At 44.1% G+C, this 24210-nt stretch overlaps 1 protein-coding gene across 13 annotated transcripts in view; it reads left to right on the top strand.

Moving 5' to 3' along the window:
• ADGRB3 (adhesion G protein-coupled receptor B3) overlaps positions 1–24210 on the top strand; it is an 892370-nt gene that overhangs the window by 441780 nt on the left and 426380 nt on the right. For all 13 annotated transcript variants that reach the window (XM_075598089.1, XM_075598088.1, XM_075598086.1 and 10 more), the window contains 2 exons: positions 13416–13610; positions 23750–23818. In XM_075598089.1, coding sequence (XP_075454204.1) covers positions 13416–13610; positions 23750–23818 — 264 coding nt within the window. The remainder of the gene's footprint in view (positions 1–13415; positions 13611–23749; positions 23819–24210) is intronic.

Here is a 24210-nt window from a genome sequence, read left to right as displayed (position 1 = left end):
TTTTGTAATATGTCTCAAAAATAATGAGTGACATATATTCGGAATCCTGCACAATATTTTATTCTATTTTCATTTTAATATCATCATATAATAATTTACAGTTGCAATGCATGAAGTACAGTACTTTCAACAGCATGATATGTGATCTATCATCTAATGTTTTGTTTAGAAGGTGTAAAAATTAGACAGATAAATAATTCATTGTTCAGTTATGCAGCATGGAGAAGATTGAAGTGCAGCTCATTTGAAAATGTTCACGAATCTGTAATACAGATTCAGAAAATCTGTTTACTGTGATGGAAAAAGGGGATATTAGGCTTGGTTTAGGAGGAAATATGATGAGCTCCGTTTTAGACATACTGTATTACATTTCAGGTGGCATAGTACCATCTACGAGGATATAGCCAGGAGAAAATCAGACCCCACAGAAGAGTGCTCAGCCCTCCTGTTACCTACAGGTTTGCACCAGCACCTGGAAGTAGCAGATAATGGCATACCCACCCCTATCTCACTTAGGGGGGGGGGGTAGAACAGGGGCTACATATATATATATAATGTATATGTAACATAGCCTCCCGGCAGTTACTTCTTTTTCTGGGCCTTTCCTCTGTCAGTCCTGTTAGTGCAGGCAGTAGAAAGGTTAATTCCTTTATTAGGCCTGTGTGTGTGTATTCCAGCCTTGAATAATACTGTATATCCATATTCAAGGGCATGCCTAGCAACTCTGAGGATGTCATTCGGAGGGGTGGATATTGGTTGGAACGCCCCATGATGTGTGTGGGCCAATCTGTATCCGGCTCTTGCTTACTATGAGTCAGAGACACTCCCCTAGGATGTTCAAATTAGAGACATCTTCCCAAATTGTCAGTTAAGATTGATACTGGAGAGAAGAAGTTAGATAGGTCAGAGAAAGTCTCTCCCTCCCATGCTGGGATGGGGAAGGGAATTATGCTATCTAGACAGGGATCTGATCTAGAGCGAATATATCTGCTGTTAGACATCATGGAAGCCTACATTCTCTGTACTGGAGCTGTCTGTGAATAAATATAGAAAAGACATTGCTGTGTGTGAGTTCCGGTCTCTGGCTGAAGGAGTGTAAGTGGGGGTCCATCCCCTGAAGATTTACAGGGGATCCTCACTGGCTGGAGGCGCTGTGCACCGTCAATAGATATCAAGGTAATCTGTCCCTCCTGTTCCCTGTCCTGGCTCTCCCCACACCACCACAGAGCTCTCAGCCCTCCTGTTGCCAGCAGGTCACAGCACCAAAACCACCTGAAAGTAGCCGAGAAGGAGTGTACCCCCCAATCTCATTTAGGGGGGGTATGATAAAAGGGCTACATATATCTATCTATCTATCTATCTATCTATCTATCTATCTATCTATCTATCTATCTATCTATCTATCTATCTATCGATCTATCTATCTCTTTGTCTAGCTATCTATCTATCTATCTATTTATCTATCTATTTATCTATCTATATATATATATATTTATATATGATAAAAAATCACTGGCACTCCAATAGAAATTCAATAATGAATAGGTGCATGTCCCATATAAATAATAAAAGTATACATTACCGCATAGCAGCAAAAAGGGAGACAGCACTCAGGTGAATGAAAATAAATGTATTAAATACAGCACATAACTCCAACGTTTCGATCCCACAGGGGGATCTTCCTCAGGGTGGTGCCTATATAAAACACCGTCCGTCCCATCCCCTTCTGGGAGATCTACTGCTGTTAATAATGTGTGTGGTGCGGTACCTGTTAGGCTTCAGGAAATACCGAGTCGTCTGCATGATGGTAGTGAGACCAGGACAGGCTTACTGTATGTGATATCTGAGTTTCTTGTTGGTACTTCAGCGCCTCCAGTTGTGATGGGCTCCCGGGTTGCAGGACATCAGCTCCCACCACAACACCTCACCCCTCCTGCCCTGGAACTGACACCCAAGCAGAAGTATATTGAACAGTGTTTATTGTGCATCACTGCAGCTCTTCATTGCAGCAGAATGGAATCTCAGAAGTCCCAGACTTCTGGAGGGTGCATACCCCGGTAGTATGGGGCAATGAGTCTTGATGGTCCCCAAACCTGAGCCTCGGGTGGGCATGCTTTCCCCAGATGGGGAAGACTGACAGCCCTTGTGCTCTCTTCTCCTCCCAGCACAAGTCTGACTAAATTTGAAACTTGGAAGTCTCTGGAAGTCACATGACCCTTCAGCAACCAATCAGCGCCAGTCAATGCACGACCACGCCCCCCTCCCTCACTCGCGCTCGAAAAAAAATATGCAGGACACCCTGCGCTCATGCTTGGAGAGTTGGTGATGTCACCTCTCTCAAGCATGAGCACGCTCAGCAGCTGCGTGGCTGCAGCCTTAGGTGCTGCATAATATGATTTATTTATAGCATAATTACTGTTCTTTAAATACTATGGGTCCTACTGTATGTCTTCGCAAGTGGCTTTTTGGCCAAAATTGGCCTATGGAAATCTAATTTTGTGTTGTACTAACCTAAAATTTCTCAATCAACACCATCAGCATAACAAATATGTTTTTCATTTTTGTTGGTGTATAGAAATAGCCTATACTAGGTATACAGATGTTAATTGTATGCACTAGAAAAATTATATTTCTGCGTGCCAAAAAAAGGAGAAAGTGCCTTACAATTGTTCACCAATTTTACTTGACATGAACCCTAAAAAGTGTTAATAAAATTAATTAAGAATTAGATTGCTATGTATAAACCCAAATGTAATAGTTGGCTGCATTTAATTAATGTAATATACAGTACAGGTTACCAAAACGTATTATTTTCACAGCATGCCTATTATAAATACTACAGTAATAATTTATATTTACTAAGAATAGTTATATATAAAAAAATAGACACCATTCTGTTTTAATTTATATTGTAGCAAGCATGATGATATGCATAAAAAAATCATTTAGAACAAATTATGCGTGATAAGTATGAAGTATTTATACATATGATGCACATTTTGTGAAGGTTTGTATTACTTTTTGACACTGAATTTAATAAAAGTAAAATATTATCTTTGTAAACAGACCCCTAATTCTTTCATTGGCAGAAAGTATCCCTTAATCCAGAACATTTAAACTACAATATTTTTTCTGTTTTGGTGGTTTTGGTTAGTTTATCTTGTATGGGTAAACAACGTTATAATGCACCTCGTTATACCGCGATTCGGTTATAATGCGGTTTTCCCGTGGCTCCCGTTTAACTGCACACTGCACACTCTGCACACACTGCACACACTCTCACTGCACACACTGCACACACACTGCTCACTGCTCACACTGCACACACTGCACACTGCACACACTCTCACTGCACCCACTGCTCACTGCACCCACTGCACACACTGCACACTGCACACTGCACACAACACACATTCTCACTGCACACACTGCTCACTGCACACACTGCACACACTGCACACACTGCACACTGCACACTGCACACACTCACTGCACACACTGCACACAGCCCACACTGCTCACACTGCTCACACTGCACACAGCACACACTGTCACTGCACACACTGCACACGCTGCACACACACTGCTCACTGCTCACACTGCTCACACTGCATACTGCACACAGCACACACTCTCACTGCACACACTGCACACTGCACACAACACACACTCTCACTGCTCACACTGCACACACTCTCACTGCACACACTGCTCACACTGCACACTGCACACAGCACACACTCTCACTGCACACACTGCATACTGCACACACTCTCACTACACACAGTTCACAGCACACAGCTCTCACAGCACTCAGATGTCAGCAGCCCCCCCCACATGTCAGCAGCCCACCCCCCCTCAAATGTCAGCAGCCCACCCACCCTCACATGTCAGCAGCCCACCCCCCCTCACATGTCAGCAGCCCACCCCCCTCACATGTCAGCAGCCCACCCCCGCCTCACATGTCAGCAGCCCACCCCCCCTCACATGTCAGCAGCCCACCCCACCCTCGCCATGGGAAGGCAGCATGAATCATGTACAGCACTGCCTGAGGCATCCCTTTAACCCCTTCTCCTGTGCAAGGGTACCTGCAGCTTACTGCCTGGCCTATTGCTGGTTAACCCTTTTGTTGCTGGATTTAACATCTTTTGTCCTTCAGCCGCCATTTTAACACCACACACACACACACACACATGCACACACGCACACACACACACACACACACACACACACACACACACACACACACACACACACACACACACACACACACACACACACACACACACACACACACACACACACACACACACACTCTTTAAATGTTGGTGTACTCACCCCGTTTCCCGCTGCCATCTCCTGTCCCGCGGGCTGTCACGTGGTGACAGGGGGAAGCGGGGACCGGAGGGACATCCCCGCTCCCATCTCCTTCCCCGCGGGCTGTCACGCCGTGACAGGGGGAAGCGGGGACCGGAGGGACATCCCCGCTCCCATCTCCTTCACCGCGGGCTTTCACGCGGTGACAGGGGGAAGCGGGGACCGGAGTGACATCCCTGCTCCCATCTCCTTCACCGCGAGCTGTCACGCGGTGACAGTGGGAAACGGGGACCGGAGGGACATCCCCGCTCCCATCTCCTTCCCCACGGGCTGTCACGTGGTGACAGGGGGAAGCGGGGACCGGAGGGACATCCCCGCTCCCATCTCCTTCCCCGCGGGCTGTCACGCCGTGACAGGGGGAAGCGGGGACCGGAGGGACATCCCCGCTCCCATCTCCTTCACCGCGGGCTTTCACGCGGTGACAGGGGGAAGCGGGGACCGGAGTGACATCCCTGCTCCCATCTCCTTCACCGCGGGCTGTCACGCGGTGACAGTGGGAAACGGGGACCAGAGGGACATCCCCGCTCCCATCTCCTGTCCCGCGGGGTGAAGGGTGCTGCTGGAGGGAGAGGATGATGATGCGCCAATGCGGCGGCCATTTTTTCCCCGTGACCCCGTTACTAACGCGGTGGTCTCGGGGTGGACCCCGAGGACCGCGTTATAACAGGGTTTACCTGTATTTTGTGAATTTTTAATTGTGTTAGTTTTGCTACTTAGTGCAGCAGTCCCCATTCCCCCTATCCCTTCTCCCTCTCCCCCCTTCCTTCTCTCTCCCCCTATCCCTTCTCTCTCTCCCCTATCCCTTCTCTCTCTCCCCAAATCACTTTTCTCTCTTCCCCCAATACCTTCTCTCCCCCAATCTCTTCTCTCGCTCTCGACCTAATCCCTTATCTCTCCCCCTGTCCCTTCTCTCTCTCCCCTCCTCTTTTCTCTCTCCCCATCCATTCTTTATCACCACAATCCCTTCTCTCTCGCCACAATCCCTTCTCTCTCTCCCTCAGTCCCTTTTCTCTCTCCCCAATCCCTCCTTCTCTCTACCCATCCCTTCTCTCTCTCTCCAATCTCTTCTCTCTTTCTCTCCCCAATCCCTTCCCTCTCTCCCCCAAATCCTCTCTATGGCCCAATACTTTGACTCTCTCCCCCCAATCTATTTTCTCTCTCCCCCCTCCCTTCTCTCTCACCACAATCCCTTCTCTCTCTCCCTATCCCTTATCTCTCTCTGTCCCCTCCCTTCTCTATCTCCCACATCCCTTCTTTCTCTCTCCAAATCACTGTTCTCTCCTTCCCCAATCTCCTCTCTCCCCTAATCCCTTCTCTCTCCCCGTCCCTTCTCTTTCTCCCCTCATCCCTTCTCTCTCACCCATTCTTATCTCTTTCCCACATCCCTTTTCTCTCCAACCATCCCCTTTCTCTCTTGCCACAATCCATTCTCTCTCTCCCCTTATCATAGTAACATAGTTACATAGAAGATGAGGTCGAAAAAAGACGTACGTCCATCAAGTTCAACCTATGCTAAATTTAGACAACAGATACTTTATCCTATATCTATACTTACTTATTGATCCAGAGGAAGGCAAACAAAAAAAACGCAGTGACATATCATCCAATGATATCTCATAAGGAGAAAAATAAATTCCTTCCTGACTCCACGAATTGGCAATCGGATTAATCCCTGGATCAACATCCTTCCCATGTATACTTATTTGGTATATCCCTGTATATCTTTCCTTTCTAAAAAGATGTCCAACTTTTTTTTAACAAATCTATTGTATCTGCCATCACAGTCCCTATGGATAATGAATTCCCCATTTTAACTGCCCTTACTGTAAATAACCCTTTCCTTTGTTGCTGGTGAAATCTCCTTTCCTCCAACCTTAATGGATGGCCCTGATTCCTTTGTACTGCCCGTGGGATGAATAGTTCTTTTGAAAGCTCCTTGTTTTGTCCCCAAATATATTGTATATAGTTATCATATCCCCTCTTAGACGCCTCTTTTCTAATGTAAATAAATCTAATTTAGCTAGCCTCTCCTCATGTTAGATTGTCCATCCCCTTTATTAATTTGGTGTCTCTTCTCTGTACTCTCTCTAGATCCATAATGTATTTTCTTAGGATTGGTGCCCGAAATTGTACGCCTATTCAAGGTGTGGTCTTACTAATGCTTTGTAAAGGGGCATAATTATGTTTACTTCCCTTCCATCCATTGCCCGTTTAATGCAAGATAATATCTTGTTTGCCTTTGCAGCTGCTGCATGACTTTGGGCACTATTGCTAAGCCTGCTGTCTATAAGCACTCCTAAATCCTTCTCCATCAAGGATTCCCCCAATTTATCCCCATTTAATTTGTATGTTGCCTTTTTATTCTTGTGTCCCAAATGCATAACCTTGCATTTATCTGTATGAAACCTCATCTGCCATTAACCTGCCCATATTTCCAGTCTCTCCAAGTCCTTCTGAGGAGAAATTACATCCCATTTCTCTCTCCCCAATCCCTCCCTGCTCTCTCCCTCATGCCATGGCTCTCTCCCAAATCTCCTCTCTTTCTCTCCCCAATCCCTTCCTTCTCTTCCCCCAATCCTCTGCCTTTCCAATCCTTCCTCTAGATCCCTCTCACTTCTATCTATATCCCCCTCCCTTGTCACTCTCCTATACCTTCTCTCTCTCTCCCTTAATCTCTTCTCTCTCGCTCCCTCAATCCCTTTTCTCCCCCCCCAATATAGATTTGTGTAGAAAATGGTGCTCAATATCAGTGTGCACAGTTTATATATCATCACAGTCATTGAAAGATCAAAAATAGGAACACTGTAATTCATCCATAGGGTATAAAAGTCCATTTGTGTGTATATGGGGGGGCAAATACCGACCTAGCGGTCAGTCTACTTGACTACCGCACATATGATCAGAAATGCACAAACCCCTCTTTATACATAAACCTCCCCACTGTTAGGGTCAAAGGTACCAATATAAGGGCTACTGCCCATTACCTGCCCTTAGGGGTATCCTGTAGTCCAGTAGTAGATAGTGTTCCACTGCAACAATCCTGATGAGTAGAAACAAGTGGTAGTGGGTGGAGCAAAGGAGCACAGCAACCAGAAGGAGTCCTGAATGAAAAAATAACTCACAGGCAACTCCAGAATAAAACTGAAGGGTATTTATTGTATGAGCTCACAGTAGGGTGAAAAAGACAAACGCACCAACACGTTTCGTCCCATGGGACTTTCTCTACCCCCCCAATTCCTTCTCTTTCTCTCAACAATGACTTATTTTTCACTCTCCCAATCCCTTCTCTCTCTCCCAATCCCTTTTCTCACCCCCATCTGTTCGCTCACTCCCCATCCCTTTTCTCTCTTCCACATCCCTTCTCTCTCTCTCCAAATCACTTCTCTCTCTTCCCCAATCTCTCTCTCTCCCCATCCCTTCTCTTTCTCCCCTTATCTCGCCATAATCCGTTCTCTCTCGTCCAAATCCCCTCCCTCTCTCAACAATCCCTTTTTTCTCTATAACCTCCCATCTCTCTCCCTCAATCATTTCGCTCTCTACCTCAATAAATTCACTCTCTCCCTATCCCTTCTCCCTCTCCCCATCCCTTCACTTTCATCCACATCTCTTCTCTCTCCCCTATCCTTTCTCTCTCCCCAAATCACTTTTCTCTCTCCCCCGAATATCTTCTCTCTCCCCCTAATCCCTTCTCTCTCCCCCTGTCCCTTTTTTTTCTCTCCTCATCCCTTCTCTCTCCCCTCATCTCTTCTCTATCTCCCCATCCCTTCTATCTCTCCTTCAATCTCTTCTCTCTCTCCGCCATCCCCTCTCTCTCTCCCCCATCCCTCTCTCCCACCCCCCACAATCCCTTCTCCCTCCCCCCTCAATCTCTTCTCTTTCTCTCTACAATCCCTTCTTTTTTACTCTCCCAATCCTTCTCTCTCTCTGCCCCATCCCTTTTCTAACCCCCCATTCATTTGCTCTGTCCCCCATCACTTTTCTCTCTTCCACCATCCCTTCTCTCTCTCCCCAAATCGCTCCTCTCTCGAACCCAAATCCCTTCTCTCCCCTCAATCTCTTCTCTCTTTCCCCAATCACCTCCATTGGTCTTTCTCTATCGCCTCCATTCTCTCTCCCTCAATCCCTTCTCTCTCTACTTCAATCCTTCTCTCTCTATCTCAATCCCTGCACTCTCTCCAATCCCTTTTCTTTCTCTCCCCATCCCTTCTCTCTCTCCCCAATCCCTTCTCTTTCTCTCCACAATCCCTTTTATTTTTATCTCCCCGTCTCTTTTCTCTCCCCCCAATCCCCTCTCTCTCCCCCACCATCCGCTCTCTCCCCATCCCTTCTCTCTCTCCTCCATCCCTTCTCTCACCCAATTTATTTTCTCTCTTCCCATATCCCATCTCTCTCTCCCCATCCCTTCTATCTCCCCCTTCCCTTCTCTCTCTCCCCCATCCCTACTCTCTCTCCCCCATCCCTTCTCTCTCTCCCCTCATCCATTCTCTCTCCCCCCTCATCCCTTCTCTATCTCCCCTAATCCCTTCTTTCTCTCTCTACACCCCTTCTCTCTCTCCCCAATCCATTTTCTGCCTCTCTCCCTAATCCCTTCCCTATCTCCCCATCCTTTCTTTCCCACCAATTGATTCTCTCTCTTCCCCAATCCCTTCTCTCTCCCCCATCCCTTCTCTCTATGTGGAGGAGAAGAGGGTTGTCCACAGTGTTAAATGCTGCAGAGAGGTCAAGTAGTATGAGCAGGGTGTAATGACCTCTGTCTTTGGCAGCATGGAGGCCATTAGTTATTTTAGTGAGGCCTGTTTCAGTGGAGTGAGCAGTGCGGGGAAGACAGATTGTAGAGGGTCTAGGAGAGAATAGGTGTTGAGAAAATGGAGCAAACGAGAGAATAAAAGACGTTCAAGGAGTTTGGAGGCAAAAGGCAGGAGGGAGACAGGTCAATAGTTAGAAAGACAGGTAGGGTCACGCTTCCTGTTTTTGAGTAATGGTATAACTGTTGAATGTTTGAAGGAGGAGGGAAAGATACCAGAATAGAGGGAAGAGTTAAAAATGTATGTGAGCGTAGGTAGGGATTATAGTAGGAACAAGAGGTTTTAGGATATAGGAGGGAATGGGGTCAAGAGGGCAGGTGGTAGAAGGAGAAGAGGAAATCAGCAGTGACAAATACTCCTCCGAGACAGCGGAAAAAGAGTCAAGTAAGGCAGGAGGAGAGTTAGTAAGGGGTGTGGGATGGGACGAGGAAGCAGAGGGGATGTTCTGACGTGCGGTTACTTTCCACCTTTTCCTTAAAATAGTCAGCAAAGTCCTGAGGTGAGATGGCAGCAGATTAGATGGAAGAAGAGTAGGCAGCCGAGGGTGCTCTGAGTAGAGAGTCAAAGACAGAGAAGAGTTTGCGAGGGTTAGACTTGTGTGTGTTGATTAGTGAAGAAAAGTAGGTTTGTTTAGTCTGAAAGAGGGCAGAGTTGAAACAGGACAGCATAAATTTGTAGTGAAGGAAGTCTGCGAGAGTGTGAGATTTCCTCCAGAGGCGTTCCGAGGAATGAGTGGAGGAATGCAGCATGCACGTTCAATATCCCATGTGGGGCCCACCTTTCCCATGGATTATTATCAGCTTTACACATAGAACACAGGGGGAGGAGGGCGGAGCACAAGTAGGACCATCTGTGTCACAGAAAACAACGGGACAAATGTTGCGCATGCGCAGTCGGCATTCACCAACTACGCATGCACAAAGAGCCACATGTGTGATCAGAGCTTACCGGTGCACATGTGCATGAATAATTGGAGCTTGCTGGTCGAGCAAGCCCATGAGCGACTGGCAAACGCCGATTTCATGTGTACGAGAAGCCGGCAAGTGCAAATCGCACATGAGCAGTCAGCAAGTGCCAGTTGCACATGGGTGGCCAGCGGGATAGAAAACCAGGATAGCACCCCAGAACATCGTGACAGAGGACTAAAATCCGGGACTGTCCCAGTTAAACCGGGACATCTGGTCACCCTAAGCACAGGAATAGTACACAAGATGGAGCAGGGAGCACAGGGGAGAGTTGTAAGTATGGTAGAGCAGGGAGCAGATGGGGAGTACAGGAGGGAGCACAGGGAGAAAGAAAGGAGTGCAGAAGATAGCACAGAAGAGGAAAGGGGTAAACAGTGAACACAGGAGGGGAGCAGGGAGAACAAGGAGTAAGCACACGAGGAGCCAGGAGAACAGGTGAGCAGGAAGTATATGGAGGAGCAGGGAACACAGGGGAGAGGACGGACCTGTGCGATATCCATTTATTATTATCAGCATATATATATCACACTTTCCCCCACCCCTGGGAGATTTGGCGGCTACTGTGTGTGTGGTGCGTTACCGGTGGCTCACAGGAGGCTTGAAACTCTGCGGCTGGGAGCCTGGGGTGACAGCGCCTCCACCTGTGCAGGATCCTAACAGTGTTAGATAACCCCGTGCAGGACACTACATATAGGTAATACACACTGGTATAGTATAACAAGTTTACTGAATGCATAATAGTAATAACGATAATACAGAACCTCTGTGCCCCCCATGTATTTATCTATCTCTGTGCTCCCCTCCCTCAGTGCCCTCTTTTCTCTCTCACTCCATCCCTCTACACCTCATGTCCCAGTTTCCCCCTCTCAATGTTTCTAGTCTGTCTATATATATCACACTTTCCCCCACCCCTGGGAGATTTGGCAGCTACTGTGTGTGTGGTGTGTTACCGGTGGCTCAGAGGAGGCCTGAAACGCTGTGGCTGGGAGCCTGGGGTGACAGCGCCTCCACCTGTGCAGGATCCTAACAGTGTTAGATAACCCCGTGCAAGACACTACATATAGGTAATACACACTGGTATAGTATAACAAGTTTACTGAATGCATAATAGTAATAACGATAATACAGAACCACTCAGGCCTCGCAGGGCCATAATCCCCACACTGTGCCCCCAACACTGTGTCCACACCCTGTTTTTTTTTACCCCAAAGTACTGAGGTGCCCCATGGCACTCATCCACCCTGGTTTCTACAGAGTCAACCCACCCAAAGTGTGTGTGACATCGCTGCCCACACCTGCATGTTACTGTTGGTGCACTTGTAGAATGGTCATATACCTGCCGGGTGCTCCACCACCCTCTAGCGCCAACTGGAGATAAGGGATCCGCTGATCCAGCAACATTGTCCATGATAGCGTCCGCCTCCAGGTGGGATGTTATCCGGTTGGAGTGTCCCACCATGAAGATAGTCTCTGCCTCGCGGTGGTGGTCTAGTCCCAGACCATAGGCTTCAACTGCTGCGCGGCATTCTGCTGTGTCCCTGACACTACTGATGCTAACCAGGGCAGTATCCCTATCTAAGGGCCTGTCCCTATAGCAGCCAAAAACTATGTGGGAGTTGGGGCCTAGCTGGGGCCTAACAGGTGGTCTCTGGCCTAGTGCAGGGGCCTACTGATGCCCTGCACTTACACTCTTACCCTCTGATGTCCCAGCTCCAACTGGTGTGGCTCGCAGCGCGACAAATGTATCTATAATGGCCGCAGGGGATTGCTGCTGCCCGATTAGCTTTTTCACGCCATGTGATCTAGCAGCCCTAGTGGCTGCTGGGTGTTGTAGTCCCGCGGAGCCCATGAGTGTAATGGCCACCTATTTGTACCTCTCTGCGCAAGCCAAGGTGCACCAAGATGGCCAACGCAGCCAAGAACCTGTACTGTGCATGCGTGACTGTACTGCGCATGCGCGGCCACAATGAAGATGTTGGCGGCCTGCGGGGGTATTTTACACACACAATATATGTGTGTGTGAATATTATATACATACTTACATCCAAGCACATACATATCAAATGTAGTGGATTTTGGTACCTTTTTTAAGGATTAACAAGAAACTCCCTATCGTGATTATAAAATTATTTGGAATAGGAATAGATAAAGGTTTTTCCAATCATTTCTTTATGAATTATTTATTATAATTTAGATAGAAATAAATTTTTATTTGCTTACAATTCAAACACCTTTTACCTACAGAAAGACCATTGTATATATGCATACGCACAAACAAAATTATTTGTGTTATTTTTGTCTCTCTCTTCCTCCTGGACCCATGTCTATCACTCCCTCTGTGCCCCCCATGTATTTATCTACCTCTGTGCTCCCCTCCCTCAGTGCCCTCTTTTCTCTCTCACTCCATCCCTCTACACCTCATGTCCCAGTTTCCCCCTCTCAATGTTTCTAGTCTGTCTCTCACTTTGCTTCTACGCTCAGTCCCTCCCTGCTCCTCCTCTGATTTCTGTCCCACCTCCTACCTCCTGTGCTTGGTTCTATCTTCCTATGTCCTCTTTCTCTCCTTCTCTGATTGACCCTTTTTCCTCTAAAGAAAATGGTTTTCTTGTAAGTCAGAGGCATCTGAGCTTAAGTGTGGGCCCCTGAAAGCAGCGTGCCCTGAGCACCTACAGTACCTACATCTGTCTGATACCGATTAAAACAAGAACTTTTCTAGAAAGCACAGAAAGAGGGTCCATCAATAAGATCTTTAGAAGTGAATAGCCATCTATTGCCATCTAATGCCGCGTGTTCATTTTAAGGACAATGTTACCAACATTTGTACTGCTGCCTTGATGCTCTGCTTTATTATCCTTAACTAATATAAACATTAATTTGAATATAAACATTCATTTGATGTATTTTACTTTGTATTTACATCCTTGAAAACACCTTCACCATAATTAGGACATAAAATGTGGCTATTAAATAGTTTCACAAATATATTAAAAGCACAGTACTTAGTGCAGAAAAAATGCAATTATCTGCACTAAATACTATACAAATAAATACTGCATTACAGACAAAGTACAGATGTAGGCAACTTTGACCCATTGTGATCAACATTTTTATGTTTTCTCAAATAAGGAAATAAATGTTATGTTCCTGTTCCAACGTTTTCTTATTAATTAAAAGTCCTGTTATAAACAGATTTGTACAACTAGATTTTCTTCATTTTAGAATCTTGTGTTTTGGTTTCTGATATTTGTCATTTGTTTGATGAACACAGATTAAAGAGCATCTTGCCAAGGGACAACGAATGCTGGCAGGGGAGGGCATGTCTCAGGTGACCAAAACACTACTTGATTTAACTCAGAGGAAGCATTTTTATGCAGGGGATCTACTGATCTCAGTGGAAATCCTCAGAAATGTCACAGACACTTTCAAAAGAGCGAGCTATATCCCTGCATCGGATGGAGTACAGGTAAGATTTAAAGCAATCATGTCTGAATTAAGAATATTGGGATGTATTTGTTGTCTGCCAATGTTTTAGAATGTTATATATACAGTATATGTAATGTTTTATTTATATATATATATATATATATATATATATATATATATATATACATATATATTATATATATATATATTTAAAAAATAATTATATATATATACATACATATATATATAGATATATAGATTTATATAAGGAACATGTAATTTGGAACGTGTTATCTTTATTTCAGTCATTATACCATATTAGTCTTATTCTGATTTGATTAGTTTAGCTATGATCTAGTGTAACAAAGGAGCACTTTTAACATTACAGCAAAGGGTGTCATTCACTAACCAATGCAACTCGATCCTGCCATTCAAGTCAATGAAATTTAACATAGAATTGTGTATTGGAGGTTAGTGAGTCCAGGCGAAAGGATCTTGTTAAAATAGTGTAACCCTGCTTCCCCGCTTCCCCCAGACTCTATGGTGGTGTCTAGCGTGCATGAGGGCAGATTACATGCGGTGTGGTGCGTACCTGTGAGGAACAGGAGGGCCTGAGCTTCCTGCGATGTTGTGGGGGAGCCAGGACCGGGCTTCTGGGGTGGTAGCCTCCATGATCTCTTAGTGGTGCAGCGCCTCCATCTTCTATACTCCCAGGAATATGGGACAGGACCTGTATAGAAGAACCCCTTGGGTCCCAGGGTAATACCTTCCAATTCACACAGATAGGCTTTGGTAATAACGGATAGTCTCTTTTATTGACAGATCAGCAATCTCCTAACGGTAGTGGCTTCCAGTAGCCGCAACAACAACAGCAAGACTTGTTATTACGCCACTCTCCTTCCACATAGATAATTCCTCCTCTCCTTCCCTCCAAGTCTCTCCTCCGACAGGATTGTCTGGGTTAGGGCTTCAATACCCCGTGGCCCACCCCCGAGGTTAGCCTCGCAGTGGGTCTTGGATTCTCCCCATCACCCCGGGCAGTGGGGTGAGGGCATTGGTCCACCAAGTCTATAATTCTATCAGCTATACTAAAGGAAGCTGAATCTTTCCACTCCTCTCTCTCTCTCTGCTCCTGCACTCTGCGCAGGGGAGACCGCGGTCTCCTCCAACTCCTCGGACCGATCCGCAGGATTCTTCGACTCACGGCATACTACTTGAACTGCATACTTCCGGCATAACTAACCGGCAACTCCAGACTCTCGATATCACTATCAACACTAACTCTACTCACAGGAGTTGGCTGCTAAATATAGAGCTAGCCCCGCCCCTCGTGATGTCAGCAGAACCTCCCCTCTTGCTCACGCCTGCAGCAGAGTCCAGGCCTGCATCTACCACTCAGGATAGGGCTATGAAGGGGGAAAACCCATAATGATTACTGGTGCCTGATCTTAACAGGACTTACCACAGAAGGAAGATAGGTATAGCCTGTGCTGTTTACAGGGGGCTACACTAGCAAATGTGATTTTTGTAGTGGAAGAAAATGCAGTATGTTATATTTCTAAACAGCAATATACTTTTAATGAGGGAACCTCAAATTTATGACAATACCAACAAATATAATAATTTATCAGTGAATCAAATTTAAAAAAAATGCTTTGCCTAATCTCCCAGAGTTCTGTCTAAAATAAACATAATAATAGTATGTTTTCCATAAATCATTTAATAAAGTTTCTAGTTTATACTCTGTACAGTATTTGGCTGAAATAAACCTTGCTTTACATGTTTTGATTTTGGTTGAATAGTTCTCTATGTACTCAATTGAATGTTGTGCTGATGCTTATTTTTCAGCAGTTGCTAAGAGAGTTTTTTTTACAGCAGCTGCATTACCTTGCAACAGGTGTTCTGCTGCTCTTTGACATGTTTCACTATGTTGTACGTAACAAAATAGTTTAGAGGAGTGTCAAGGAATGGTAATTGATATACAAGATATAGCAAAAGATTATACTGCTATAAACTGCAGATGACAGTGTGCCCCTGGAAAATGAATGTGATATTCCCTATTTGTATACTATTCCATGTATAGATTAACAAACAAGCACTAAAGTTAAGTTGTGTGCTAGAAATGTCAGCAGCGTTATCATTTCATTAAAATCAATATACTAAAGTCCATTTGTACAGATGTGATACTATCAAAATCCAATCCACAGATTTTCACTAAAATCTGATTATGGAAATTTGAAGGCAGATTGGGCACTAAAGAGTTTAATAGATACATTACATCCTAATCCACCATACAATCCGTTCCATCCAGATTTTGTAAAATTGCCCATCAGATATGATCTTAAATCAAATATATATGAGTGAGGGAGACCTACTTTACTATAGTGCAAAGTGCTATATATATATCCCCTCAAACCTCCCTCCAAACCTATGGAAAGACACCTGTACTCAAAAGGGAGCACACCGTAGCTACCTGGGAGATATGCAAATTATATTTAAATGTCTCACACTCCACACAAGGATTAGCATAAAACTATAGTGACAAATCTAAAGCATATTATGAAGAAGGGGATACTGGTGTCAGGCCCAACAGGATCAAAACCCACAATCTATGTTATTCAATGCACCAGCTCTAGCCTGTCAGCTAAACCAGCTAGTGGGTAGCACCACTGTCACATTAATTAAGAAAGTAATCTTTGTTCTGATGTTCAAGGTTCTGTATAAAGTGACGTATACCAAAAACTAATATATAGTGTATAGTATACAGTCATGTGAAAAAGAAAGTACACCCTCTTTGAATTCCATGGTTTTACATATCAGGACATAATAACAATCATCTGTTTGTCAGCATGTCTAAAAATTACGTAAATTCAACCTCTGATGAACAACAACACATGACATATTACACTGTGTCATGATTTATTTAACAAAAATAAAGACATAATGGAGAAGCTATGTGTGAAAAACTAAGTACACCCTTACTGCTTCCATAGGAATTTAGATGCTAAGTAGCAGACATTTGCTGCTAATCAAATGCCCTTGATTAATTGATCATCAGCAAGTGTGACCACCTCTACAAAAGCCGAAGTTTTAGCAGTTTGCTGGTCTGGAGCATTCAGGTGTGTGTTAACACAATGCCAAGGAGGAAAGACATCAGCAATGATCTTAGAGAAGCAATTGTTGCTGCCCATCAATCTGGGAAGGGTTAAAAGGCAATTTCCAAACAATTTAAAGTCCATCATTCTACAGTGGGAAAGATTATTCAAAAGTAGAAAACATTTAAGACAGTTGCCAATCTTCCCAGGAGTTAATATCCCAGCAAATTCACCCCAAGGTCAGATCGTGCAATGCTCAGAGAAATTGCAAAATACCCAAGAGTTACATCTCAGACTTTACAGGCCTCAGTTAGCATGTTAAATGTTAAAGTTCATGACAGTACAGTTAGAAAAAGACTGAACAAGTATGGTTTGTTTGGAAGGGTTGCCAAGAGAAGGCCTCTTCTCTCTAAAAAGAACATGGCAGCACCTCTTAGGTTTGCAAAGTTGCATCTGAACAAACCACAAGACTTCTGGAACAATGTCCTTTTGGACAGACGAGACCAACGTGGAGATGTTTGTCCATAATGCACAGCACCACGTTTGGCGAAAACCAAACACAGCATATCAGCACAAACACCTCATGCCAACTGTCAAGCACGGTAGTGGAGGGGTGATGATTTGGGCTTGTTTTGCAGCCCCAGGACCTGGGAAACATTGCAGTCATTGAGTCGACCATGAACTCCTCTGTATACCAAAGTATTCTAGAGTTAAATGTGAGGCCATCTGTCCGACAGCTAAAGCTTGGCCGAAATTGGATCATGCAACAGGACAATGATCCCAAGCACACCAGCAAATCTACAACAGAATGGCTGAAAAAGAAAAGAATCAAGGTGTTGCAATGGACCAGTCAAAGTCCAGACCTCAACCCGATTGAAATGCTATGGTGGGACCTTAAGAGAGCTGTGCATAAACAAATGCCCAAAAACCTCAATGAACTGAAGCAACGTTGTAAAGAAGAGTGGGCCAAAATTCCTCCACAACGATGTGAGAGACTGATAAAGTCATACAGAAAATGATTACTTCAAGTTAATGCTGCTATAGGTGGTTCTACAAGCTATTGAATCATAAGGTATACTTAGTTTTTCACACATGGCTTCTCCATTTTGGCTTTATTTTTGTTAAATAAATCATGACACAGTATAATATGTCATGTGTTGTTGTTCATCTGAGGTTGTAATTACCTAATTTTAAGACCTGCTAAGGAACAGATGATTGTTATTATGTCCTGATATGTAAAACCATAGAATTCAAAGATGGTGTACTTTCTTTTTCACATGACTGTATGTACTGGATTTTCAATTACCAGATCTCTGTGATGCAGAGGGTAGTCCCCCTCCTGTATTCCTTGTGTGGGCAGCATGGTCAGACAGCTTGCAGTTACTGTCTGCCCAGTGCTTCTTCTGCATATCTAGCTGTGGACCTTAGTCCCTAGGGCATTATTCCAGGCTAGGATACCCCAAATCCACAGTTTATTTGTGGTACTGGTGCAATAGCAAAAAGCCTCTAATTATTTAGAGTGATTATCCACCGGACCATTTATTACAATTATCCAGCTCCTCTTCTGTAAATTTCAAGCTGCAAATTCTTGCAGCATCTTAAGCAGGAGCATTGGTTCCAGCAGCAGAGGTGAATGCCTGACCAGACGTGTCAATAGTTCAGTTGTTTAGCTTCTATGGCTTAGTTATTGAGTTTGTAATGTGTATTTATTTGAAATTGCAACATGCTCATTGACGTTATGTTAGGTAATGCACATGCGGAACACATCACTTACGCGTGTGCATTAATTGGACGCACGTTATTGTTTTTCCCAATGCAGATGTGCAGTATACAGTATTGTTTAATGCATCTCAGTGCAACGATAATCCCCGTTTGTACAGTTAATGTAACGATGCTGGTTTTGTGATTGGCTGTTGTTTTTGCATATCATTAGGTTTGAGAATACCTGTTAAATGGAGTAAAACTAAAGTCTTTTATCTGTAAACCCACCCCAGCTTCCTGGTGTTGGATAATAAAGTAAATTAGGAGTTAAAAGTGAGAGATGTGTTAAGCTCCACCAAGTGGTGACACAGGAGTGCTGTGTCACTGAAGGTATAAAGGATAGGAGCAGAGGATTCTGGGGAGAGTGTTCCAGCATGGAAGAAAGAGAGAAGCTTCAGAGAGTAGATGTAGGGAAGATATTCCCCAAAGTATAGTATAGAATAGCCCCCTCTTTTATAGTGTTTGAGACTGTCAGTGCCCCTTCAGATAGAATCCAATAGTATGGCGAAAATAGAAAAGAGCATGTCCCAGTAACAAGAATGAAGACATGCTGCAGTGAGTCAAGCAAAAGTGCCCCCAGGATATGTGGGGATCATCCCTATCTGAGGATCCCCACCCCATATTCAGTACCCCCTGAGGATATGGCAGTTCAATTCACGCGTTGGAAAGCAACCGTAATGTTGCACAGAACAGGCCAGGATCTCAGCATGGGCTCACAGTAAAATTGGCAATAAGAATATTAATAAGAAGGGGGCCAGATCTACCAGATTATCATCAGTAACGTAAAAGTAAATGCACCTCTGATGAATGTTAAGGGTGGGCACTCCGGGAAGACCTATATTAAGAGTGATAGGAGAATGGATGAAATGAAGTACAACTATTCAAATCTACCTGTACCTGTGACTGCAGTGTTCCTAAGCATTGGAACATATATAAAGATTTATATTTCACTATAAAACGCCTGGCACCAATCTTTTCCATCGCCCAGCCAATCACAGACAACTCCCCGAGACAAGGTAAATCAATGTGGATGTCTAATATACCACTACACCGATGTAACCTCCCAAGGAAGTCGGGCAGAGAGGGTACATTTGGTGCCTAACGTGGGGCTGGGCAAGTATACTGTAAGAGAGAATGTTTATTTGTATTTTGCTCATTTTTGGAGTGAAGCGTTTGTTTTATATGGACAGTAAGTCAGGGTGAATTTTTGTCAAAGTGGAAGTTAAAAGGGTGGATGGAAAAAGGGTGGCTTCCCGGATTCCTACCTAAACAAAATGTCACACCTCCCAGAAAGGTGTGGGACTGCAACATAAGAAATGATTTTGGTCAAAATGGCGGCTAGTAGCGGCATGGATGAACTGTGTAGTTAAAATGGTGCTCCTTTGAAAAATAGGACGCTGTGAAGATATTCCGTTAGCAATATGGTAGTCAAAAGAGGTCAAAATTGATGTGTAATAATGTTCTGGTTCAGACATTTGCAAAATTACATTGTCTTAAGTACAGTAAAGAAAGTGATGCATGGACTGTGAGCAACCAGTGTGTAATACGCAGTGCTGTGAGCAACCCAGCAAAGTAATAATGGATTTTTGGACACAGGGATTTGTGAACTTTTATGCTGTGTGCCCTGCTATGAGGAACATTGAGTGACTGCAGGGTGGTGGACCAAAAAAATTACCCACTACTGGAAACTGTTGCCTGATATCTAAAAGACTGAGTTTCCCACCAAGTGAACGGGGCTTAAAGTTCCAGCCGGAAAAAATCTTGGAAGCATGCTGGGATGCATTTAATTGCAAAGTCTGTGCAGAAATGGCACGGATATGTAACTGTACCGATTAGCTACTCCAATGACTGTCCATAACAGAAGCGACAAAATTAATTTGTTAATGTAGGGAACAAGGACTTGAGACCTCCCACCATGTGTAGCATAGCGGGAAGGATCAAGACCCCACCCAAGCACGTGAGAAGAAAAACAGGATAATCGAGTTATGGACCAAGTTCTACTATCTTCATGGGGGCAGCAGAGTAGATGGCCATCTCTACCCCAGGGCAGCCTTTTCCTCCTCTGGGACTGTGGTAGAGACAGGTGTTATTGCTCAGGTGATGGAAGAAAAGGCTGGGGCCATGCAGAGCATCTGGGGAGGACGCTACAGTGGCATAGTCTGGATATGCTGGATGTTGTGAAACCTACTGTATAGTGAATGTGATGCCGCCTTGCGCTCTGGGGTAGTGCTGACACACAGTCTTATCCGTGTGTATTTTTTGCCGTAAGTGAGAGAGATAACAGTGTGGAGTGCCGCCTAGCATAAGGATGGGGACCCAGAAGCATGGAAAGATAGCTTCTTATCTCTGTGGCTGGTCACCCTGATCCTGTAATGCTGCTTCAGGTGGATACATCGTGACTGCTGTGTCTGTCCTGTCGGTCTTGGTGGCTGCATGTGAGCAGCATCTGCAGCAGTGGTAAGAACTCCCACACTCCCTCAATAGCGCTCATCCTGGATCTCAGTAGATTCACTGCAGAGGATAAAGAAAGCATCCGGAGCTGCAGCAAAAGACGGCGGTGATTGGCAATGAGAACCCAAAGGTCAGAAAATTGGCTTTATTCGTGCGGGCAAACTATACAGTCAATGTCCATAGTCTCCCGCCTATGCGTTTCATGCCGCAAGGGGGCTTTGTCAAGCATTGTCCATGACAAAGCGCCCTTGTGGCGTGAAACGCATAGGAGGAAGACTATGGACATTGCCTGTCTGGTTTGCCTACACGAATAAAGCAAATATTTTGACCTTTGGGTTCTTATTGCCAATCACTGCTGTCTTTTGCTGCCGCTCCGGGTGCTTTCTTTGTCCTCTGTTGTGGAACCTAGTCTGAAGGATGAAGGATGATGAAATCATTGAGGATTCAGCTTAGCTTGCTCCAGAGATCGAAGAGGCCTCAGAGGAGGAAGTGTTGACCTGTGGTGAGAGTCCGAGGATCGTTCTGTTTTGGAGTGCTCCATTGAGATGAGGAGTGTGAGAAGCAGGCCTACAGTAAGGGGGTTGACTCAATTAAATGAAGCAGCCCCACCTTTGTAATAAAACTTGAATCGTCACCAGTCGCTGCTGTAGCGCCTGGCTGTGTGCCATGTGCAGGTTCTAATAAGGATAAAGCAGAGGAACTTTAAACTTTACCCTGGCAATACAATGGTTTTTCGGGCTGTGTCCCACTTGAACCTCACTCATGTAATCAGCTGCCGAGCTGGAAGGGTTGAGGCATGGTGGGAAGCAGGGAAGTTTTTTGCTGGATGGGTTGAGGCATGGTGGGAAGCAGGGAAGTTTATGGACGTACAGGAAACATAAATTTTGTAGCGTACAGACACCATAGACAATAGATTGTATTACAGCCAAGATGTACTTTGGGACATGACTATGTCTTCTTCTCCTGCAGTAAAACTGCTAGTGTGTGTACCTGTGACTGCAATTTTCCTAAGCATGGGAACAAAAATATAGATTTACGTTGTACTATAAAACTCCTGGTGCCCATCTTTTCCATTTCCCAACCAACCACAGGCAACCCCCTGAGACAAGGTAATTCAATGCAGATGTCTAATACACCACTACACCGATGTAACCTCCTTCGGACGCCGGGCAGGGAGGGTACATACCTAATTAGGTAATGGCATGTTAGTAGGCCAGATTAAATCGAGCTTTGCGTATCAACCCCTTAGACATTTACACGGACACTCTGGCATCCATTTCTCCAAGTTCCTTAGACGGCAAGTAATTAATAGAGATAGGCAAATTATTCACCAACATTCGATTTTGCTGCGAATACAGCATTTATCCGCAAGAGTGAATATTCAGGGATTTATTTAGTGTTACGGTGGAAAGAAGGGCTGGGCGATGCTGCTGAGGGTGGGGAGGTGGGGGGGGTGGGGTGACCAACTCCTCTGCCTCACTGCTTGCATTCAGTAGGGAAAATTTGCAGTGCGAATGCAAACACAGCCCCCTTATACTGTATGTCTTTGCCTTGAGCTGCCTCTGCGGAAAAATGTGAACATAATAATATTATTACATTGTGTGATCTCCAAAGCTTTTTTGCACGTACTGTACATATAACCGTACAAAATTTAGAAATATGTTTTATCCAATAACTATTCTGGTGATGATTTGATTAACTGCTACCTGTACATCAATGCAGACATGGTTTATGACGTGTATTCAAACTCTTACACCATTATTCTTCAGTGAAACATATACAATTCTTGCTTTGCTTTTTTTATGCAGCTGTGTGCGACTTATAATATTTTTTCTTCATAAAATGGGACATGACACGCATTACATTTTCTATTTTTTGATTGATACCAAAATGGTAACTTGGATAATGTAACTTGGAAAAAGAAAAGTTTCCAATTACTGATGAGGTATGGTGTTCCACAATGGAAATTCCCAATATTGTGTAGATGTACTTGTGTAATATGGTTGTGTGTTTGTCGGTGGGCATTTGTTACACATTTTTTGAAACACTGGGGTCTAGATAAACAAAACAGTGTTTGATTGCACTTGCTAAAACATGTGCCTTAATCATTATAACAAAATTGTGCTTGAAATCCTGCTAATTAGTGTGTAGGATTGTCTGAATGTCTCCTCTGTATGTAAAATAAAGCTTATAACAGCCCCAGGCTGAAAAGAACAGGTAGTGAGTGAATGGGACAAAGAAAAGGTGAATAAGGAAAGATGAGGTTTTATAAAAGACAGGGAGAAAAAAAAGTGGAGGGGAATAGGACATAGTATGGTAGAGAGAGGAATTTAGGAGGTGCATAAAAGGATAGATGAGTTGAAAGGCTCGGTAAAGAGGTGAAAGTGTATGAGAAGTAAACATTTAGAGAGGGCGAGTAAGAAAGTGGGGAAAAAGCTTAAAACAAGAGTAGAGATGAGTAGAAGGTGATCAGTAAGCGTGGGAGAAAGAGGGTATGGAAAGAAGGAGGATGAAGGAAAAAAGGGACATATGCAGAAGTGAAATTTTATTGTCTCCATTTTCCCTTCCTCTTTCTGGTTAGTTAGTACCTACTGTATAGAATGTAAAGGGTAAAGGATGGGGGAACTAAGGAGTTCCTTCGGCTCATGCTGTGTCAGGTCTGGGTTCCCTACTCCCCAGGGCCAAGTCAGCAGTACTAGCTATACCCCTGCCAGTGACCCTGTTTTCCTGAAAGCATTGGAATTGTACTCAAATATTGAATATACATTTTAACTTGGTACGTTGTTACTTTTAGTGATTTTGTTTTTTTTTTGTAAGTACAACTTAAATTATACTTCATACTGTAAAACAGATGTTTTGTTCTTTTCTTCAGAACTTCTTTCAAATAGTTAGTAATCTCCTAGATGAAGAAAACAAAGATAAGTGGGAAGATGCACAACAGGTAAGACCAATGCAATTATCTAGTTTAACTTAAATGATGCATTCCTTTTCTGTTCTATTATAGAAGCCTTATGAACATCATACAAAAGAACAAAACCTACAGGTAACAATTCCTGTAGTTAGGTGCATGTGTGTACATTAATGAACTTGAATGTATAATACTGTATATCGACCAACAAACCTTTATCTCAGATTTTATTTGCAATTAAAATTCCTTATCCTCTAATTCTTCATTCATCTTACAGTAGGTTTAAAAAAAAAATATAGACAAACTGACTAATATTTTAAATTGTTTTATTAAACAAATAAAGACACTACACACCAGGGATATTGTTGGGCTTACAGGGGATATCACCCACAAAATCTATAGTGGGGACTTTTCAATCTTGAGGG

Source organism: Ascaphus truei, chromosome 4 (genome assembly GCF_040206685.1).
Source record: "Ascaphus truei isolate aAscTru1 chromosome 4, aAscTru1.hap1, whole genome shotgun sequence".
Classification (NCBI taxonomy): Eukaryota; Metazoa; Chordata; class Amphibia; order Anura; family Ascaphidae; genus Ascaphus; species Ascaphus truei.
Note: the sequence above shows the minus strand (reverse complement) of the source record. Positions and strands in the feature narration are given on the sequence as shown.